The sequence below is a fragment of the Littorina saxatilis genome, linkage group LG6, assembly GCF_037325665.1.
Source record: "Littorina saxatilis isolate snail1 linkage group LG6, US_GU_Lsax_2.0, whole genome shotgun sequence".
Classification (NCBI taxonomy): Eukaryota; Metazoa; Mollusca; class Gastropoda; order Littorinimorpha; family Littorinidae; genus Littorina; species Littorina saxatilis.
In genome coordinates this window covers 52,361,564-52,368,536 of record NC_090250.1, presented here as the reverse complement: position 1 = coordinate 52,368,536, position 6,973 = coordinate 52,361,564, and the positions used below count along the sequence as shown (strand labels likewise).

At 44.0% G+C, this 6,973-nt stretch overlaps 1 protein-coding gene across 2 annotated transcripts in view; it reads left to right on the top strand.

Moving 5' to 3' along the window:
• Positions 1–667: 667 nt before the first annotated feature.
• The window catches only part of LOC138969513 (NEDD4 family-interacting protein 1-like), a 13,989-nt gene continuing 7,683 nt past the window's right edge, over positions 668–6,973 (top strand). The window contains exons 1-3 of one of the 2 annotated variants that reach the window (XM_070342327.1): positions 668–761; positions 1,710–1,830; positions 2,540–2,655. In XM_070342327.1, coding sequence (XP_070198428.1) covers positions 735–761; positions 1,710–1,830; positions 2,540–2,655 — 264 coding nt within the window. In that variant the 5' untranslated portion in view covers positions 668–734. The other variant, XM_070342328.1, reaches the window with a different exon arrangement.

The window sequence follows — 6,973 nt, the reverse complement described above, 5'->3', positions numbered from 1 at the left end:
GCAAGGGAGACAAAAGCTGTACAAGGCGCTTTGACTAAAAGTAGGTTGATTGTCTCCCTTCAAAACAATTCTCAGATCTTGGCTGGTTGATTTTTTTCTTCCTCTAAAATTCAGATACACTCTGGAACTCACTTCCCCTAGCGGTCCGCCAGTCAGTCCCTCACTACCATCATTTAAGATTAAACTGAAGACTCACCTGTACAAATCTGCCTTTTACTGATGAGCAAAGTAATAAGGACATTGAAGCTGTGGTGTAATGCGTGCCGCTAGTGTGACTTGTGAGTAACCACTCGGTACACGTTTTCGAAGAAATCGATTTTTCGGGTGAAATCTATTAAATTTCACCACCAATTTTCTTCACATTCAAGAAACTGACATGCTTTTCGTCCTTAAATAATTTCACTTCGTTAATTTTACCAGAAAACATTTCAGTCTCCGATAACTCAGTCAGTCGAGGGGGTAATATGACGGCATGGGCCAAGATGACGGCGTCACACCGTCACCGTCAGTGACACCAGCACCATCACGCTCATCATGATAAAAAAACAAACACAACTACAGTACAACAACAAAAACAATAACAATATAATACAAATTTGTTTTATTTGCCATAATTTATAAGAGGACTGAGTTCTTCTAACACAGTCAACAATTGGTTGCCGACTTTATCAAACAACCAATCAAAATCCCCCTAATATGTAGACTGTCGCCATATTTGTTTTTGTTGGTCAGCCATGGACAGAACAGTTCGATACGAAGTGGTAAGAGTTTTAGGAAGAAAGCACATATCTACGGGGCTGATTTTGTTTTAAGGGGGTTATGAATTATCTATGACATCTGATTATAACATAGGACATATATTTTACGGTGTTAGTGATCGACCAGATGGGAAAATCATCAACAGTTGTGAGTGTGTTGTATCACAATCAATCATGCCGTCAGCAAATTTCCAGTTGATCTACAGCTTCACTTTCTGTTCATATGTCACTTGTCAGCGATAAATTGTGTAGATAATTGAACCTGTTCAACTATCTTTGATTAATCTATGGTAGATACGTTCTCTCTTACTTGGTTAGTACGAAAGTTGGATCAGGAATAATAAATCGTATGGTAAGACTCGGACTGTCTAGTTCTACTTCTGTTCTACTGTTCTTGGGCGTGTATTGCCCACGATAAAGTTTTCGGAAAACACTTGTCAACCAGGATCATTTGTTCATGATCCAGTTCTCTGTCCATATTTTCATGAATTCATGATATACATAGTGTGCATTCCCCACCCATTTGACTATTTAACTTTCAAGATGAAATGTATTTATTTTCCTGCTGTGTAGTGACTAGTGTTACCTAATCTTTGTCCACCCCTGAACTACTGGGCAAGGTGATCAGTATGGCAGGTGGCCCCCTGCCTCTTACTCAAGCCTTGCTTAGACAAGCATAATTAAACATGGAACAAGCACAGCAAAACTGCTGCTAGGGCTAAAAAGCAATAGCACAGGAGTCTCTTTAGTATGAGAGAATCTCAATCACAAGTCAAACAAAGTCTTGCAAAGGTGTAATGCATTATGAACAAGTATGAGCTCTGAAGGTCAACAAGATCCACAAAATGGTCATGGTTGGTTGTGTGTATGCATGCGTGCATATATTCTTAATGTAACCGTGTTTCTCTCTGCATTTGTATTTGTCTACATCAGTGTGTGTTCTTTTTGCAGCTGGAAAATGAGGAGGTGCCAGCGCAGCCTGTAGCAATGGCTATGATTGTGCCTCCAGCACCACCACCCTATGAAGCAGAAGGCAATGCGTGTGCTGCCGATATTCCTATGGCTCAGCCAGGTAGACAGCTAGCATCAAGTTGTTATAAGAGAACTTTGTCGTGTGCCATGCACTTAGTTTAACTTTTAGTGGGGAACTGAGTGATTAGATGTACATTTTGTAAACATAATAAACCAGGTTCATACACTGCTGAGTGGGACTATTAGTGTGACAAACCTTTCACATTATCAGCATTGTTCTCAGACACAAAAGACAAAATAGATTTCAGTTTGACCTGGATTAAAAATATGTATCTAGACGGTCAAAACGTCCTGGCTAACCGCAACACGGTGGCCTAGTGGTGAGGCGTCCGCCCAGTGAGCGGGAGGTCGTGGGTTCGAACCCCGGCCGGGTCATACCTAAGACTTTAAAATTGGCAATCTAGTGGCTGGTCCACCTGGCGTCTGGCATTATGGGGTTAGTGCTAGGACTGGTTGGTCCGGTGTCAGAATAATGTGACTGGGTGAGACATGAAGCCTGTGCTGCGACTTCTTTCTTGTGTGTGGCACACGTTAAATGTCAAAGCAGCACCGCCCTGATATCACCCTTCGTGGTGGACTGGGCGTTAAGCAAACAAAACAAACAAACGTCCTGGCTACATGAGTTTCTCTTCACATGCACAGTCTTCCATGGCTGTAGCAGCTTTTTCCACGCATTTATTGCCTTTGTGACAGTAGGCTTACTGATTGAACTTTGAAGCGGCTGTGTGAAACGTTTCTTTTTGTTGCAGCCAAGCTTCCCAACTATGTGGAGGCGACCACACTTCCGTCCTACGAGGAGGCGGAACGCAGTAAGATGGAGGAGGCACAGCAGCGTAGCAACGAAGCTTTGGGCGACTCAGTTGTGGTGAGTGTTACTGTTAGGGTAATGGAGGAGGCACAGCAGTGTAGCGATTCAGTTGTGGTGAGTGTTACTGTTAGGGTAATGGAGGAGGCACAGCAGTGTAGCGATTCAGTTGTGGTGAGTGTTACTGTTAGGGTAATGGAGGAGGCACAGCAGTGTAGCGATTCAGTTGTGGTGAGTGTTACTGTTAGGGTAATGGAGGAGGCACAGCAGTGTAGCGACTCAGTTGTGGTGCAGGCATGGGAATTGTCCGCCGAAAGGCAAATTTTCGCCGACCTTTTTTTTTTGTTCCGCCGAAAAAGGAAAAGTGTCCGCCGGAAAAATAAATGGGGAGGCAAAAAAGGTTCTAAAATCTGAGTTTAATGGCAAACTTGGAGCTCAGGTGACACCAAATTGCACCATTTGGGTTGTTTGGAGAAACAAAATTGGGGGGGGGGGGGGGGGGGCTTGCCCCCGGACCCCCTTAGTAAGGCGGGGTTCGGGGGCATGCCCCCCCCATTAAGGCTAGGCGCTTCGTGTCGTCGACTCTGCTATTACCCCATTAAGGCTAGGCGCTTCGTGTCGTCGACTCTGCTATTACTTGAAAATGTTCAGCCTTTTTTACTTTTTTCAATTCCCATGCCTGGTGGTGAGTGTTAGGGTAATGGAGGAGGCACATCAGTGTAGCGATTCAGTTGTGGTGAGTGTTAGGGTAATGGAGGAGGCACAGCAGCGTAGCAACAAAGCTTTGTTTGTGGTCGCTGCTGTGTTTTCTGTACAACGGTATATATTGCATTTGTAACTGCTGAGTTATGTTTAAAAAGAAATTGCAAAAGTTTACTGGTGTAATGAAAGGATGGAAATGAGTTAAACAAATAATGCAGGGATGTCGTTAGGACATCGGTCATAGACCGATTAACTGCTTCAAATGTCCAATTTATATGGTCAGGTCTCTAGTCAGATGTCCTATAATACTCTGTAGAAGGCGGACTGTGTCCGATTAAATTTTCCTCGCATTGGTCAATAGATCGCAGAGCTGTGACAACATTTTGCCGCTATGCAAGATCGTTCTGCAACATGTGTAATCCACAACACAACCACCAGACACAACCACAAACCAAACTGACACACACACACACACAATCACTAGTTAGACAGTGAGAGAGGGAAAGACAACTGTTTCAGGGCATCAGTATATTAAAGCTTGTTACATCCAGTCACTTTAAGTAGCCCACTGGTACAGAATCAGTCTCTCTCAGGTTTGGAGTACCGTAAAAGTCGACCTATAAGCCGCGACTTTTTTTTCCTAAATGGACCCCTGCGGCTTATAAGGCGGTGCGGCTTATGAATGACTTTTTCTGAATCAGTGGCGTGTATCCAACTTCGCTCAGTGACCTAGTTTCCGGAAGTTGGATCGCCGCTGTGTAATGGCCTTGAATCAACTGTGTTTACCTCAATTCACTCACTCACCTTCTTTTCGGAAGTTTGAAGCATGACAATAACTTACACTCACACAGTAATGGGTTGGCATACACCGGTTTTGATCGATCACTTCGCATTGCTACTACAGAGAACAGCAACACGCACATCTCCTAAAACAAAGCAACGTACAACCACGATGCCGAAAACACGGAGGCAGGCCTATGATGCAGCCTACAAACTTGCAGCCATAGACTTGGCTGTTGAAAAAGGCAATCGCGCTGCTGCTCAACAAATCGGCGTCAATGAAAGCATGATTAGGCGTTGGCGAAAGCAACGAGGCGAACTTGTGAAATGCAAGAAATCCACAAAAGCATTCCGTGGTTGCAAGGCACGCTGGCCACAATTAGAAAACGAAATGGAGGACTGGGTCAACACACAACGTGAGGATGGTCGCGGTGTTTCAACTGTTCAGCTTCGTCTGAAAGCACGCACCATTGCAACACGTCTGAACAAGAAGGGGTGGATGGATGAGAAGATGATGGACACCTGGCTGACAGAATGCTATGGGAAAAGGCCAGGGGGTTTCTTCCGTCGCACTAAAGCTCTGTTAGTCATGGACAGCATGCGTGCACACATCACTGAGAAGGTAAAAAAATCAGTCACTGCCACCAACTCCATCATCGCTATCATCCCGGGTGGCACAACAAAGTACCTGCAACCCCTCGATATCAGTGTGAACCGGCCCTTCAAAGTGGTGATGCGGGATGAGTGGGAGAGGTGGATGGCGAGAAATCATTCACAAAGACTGGCCGCATGCGTAGAGCAACCTTTGCAGATGTGTGCCAGTGGGTCCTGAAAGCTTGGGATGCTGTCAAAAAGTCAACGATCATCAACGGCTTCAGAAAGGCTGAGATCATCACTGGAGCAGACGATGCGACAGACAACACGACAGCCACTGACAGTGGGGCCGAGAGTGACACTTCCGGTGACTCTGTGCCAGAAGCCATTCTGAACTTGTTCATCTCCGACACTGAGGAGTCCGACTTCAGCGAATTTTCAGCATCAGATGTTGAGTGATTTACAGAACTAACTACAGGTGCTGTGTGCAGGACGAGAGGACAGTTTGATAGTCCAGAGTTCTGTGAATCACTCAACATCTGATGCTGAAAGTAAAGTGCAAAACTGACAAGTTAGCCGGTTCGTTTTTGTGTGTGTGTGGTTTTTTTTTCGTTGACTTTCGATGTTTCTTGACTTGAACTTTGCTTCTAGGCGCGGCTTGTATGCCGGAGCGGCTTGTGTATGGATTTTTCTGATTTTTTTTTAAAAATCGGGGGGTGCGGCTTATACCCAGGTGCGTCTTATAGGTCGACTTTTACGGTAATTTCTTGCCTTGAAGATCAGATGTTTTGGGGTTTTCAGTACTGTGCCTGTGGGTCCTTTTAAAAGTTATCATAAGGAACAAAGCCATTTCAAATAAGTTTGTTGTTAATTTGAAGCCGTCATAATACAGTCATTTGTTCATTTGCTTCATGAACTAATTGGTGAAATCATATTCTTCTCCCATCAAGGGAGGTAACTAATTTCCTGTCATTTGTCTAACCCTTCTTTCTTTCAACCTGATTTTTGTTATTGTTATAAACGGGAAAAAACACAATCTTTCATCAAAATAACAATACAGACAAGGAGTAACTGTTGCACATGTTTAAAACCGACACATTCATCCACTAGAGAGAGAGAGACAGAGAGAGAGAGAGAGTCTTGCCTTCTGGTTCTTTGCTTTTAAACTTAGCTGATGGAACAAACTATTTATGAGGTACATGCAACCCCAATTAAACAAAAGAGAAGAAATGACGAGATAAAGAGAGAACAGTCAATGGCAGACGATAATGTGTACGACCACAATGTAGGTCACCTGAAATGTCCTATTGAAATTTGTGAAGCCTGTCAAATGTCCTATTCATGTTGAGTTAAGTCAGGACAATTGTCCATTTAGCACTAATTTGTAGCAACATCCTTGTAATGTGTTGAAACTTTGTGAAAAGACTTTCTGTTTCAAATTGGAGAGTGACGGGCGCAGTGGCGTGGTGGTAAGACGTCAGCCTCCTAATCTGGAGGTTGTGAGTTCGAATCCCGGTCGCTGCCGCCTGGTGGGTTAAGAGTGGAGATTTTTCCGATCTCCCAGGTCAACTTATGTGCAGACCTGCTAGTGACTTAACCCCCTTCGTGTGTACACGCAAGCACAAGACCAAGTGCGCACAGAAAAGATCCTGTAATCCATGTCAGAGTTCGGTGGGTTATAGAAACACGAAAATGCCCAGCATGCCTCCCCCGAAATCGGCGTATGCTGCCTGAATGGCGGGGTAAAAACGGTCATGCACGTAAAAATCCACTTGTGCTAAAAACATGAGGGAACGTGGGAGTCTAAGCCCATGAACGAAGAAGAAGAAGAAAATGTTCGAGTTAAGACTAAGAGTAGGATCTGTGTTTTCTCAAAAATGAATGATATGTTCTTTTGTCTGTCTTTTCTGCTCTGCAGCTGTCAGTGTTTTTATCTGATCAAGTGATGTCAATGAATTATGTTCTGTTGTCTGTCTTTTCTGCTCTGCAGCTGTCAGTGTTTTAATCTGATCAAGTGATGTCAATGAATGATATGTTCTGTTGTCTGTCTTTTCTGCTCTGCAGCTGTCAGTGTTTTTATCTGATCAAGTGATGTCAATGGATGATATGTTCTGTTGTCTGTCTTTTCTGCTCTGCAGCTGTCAGTGTTTTTATCTGATCAAGTGATGTCAATGAATGATATTTTTCTGTTGATGGCGAAGAGACTGAGAATTGTGATACAGAATACAGATATTGTTTAACTCATTCGCTGCGCGTCTAAATTTCCCCTGTGTTCCCTGCCAACGCGCGATTTAGAGCCATT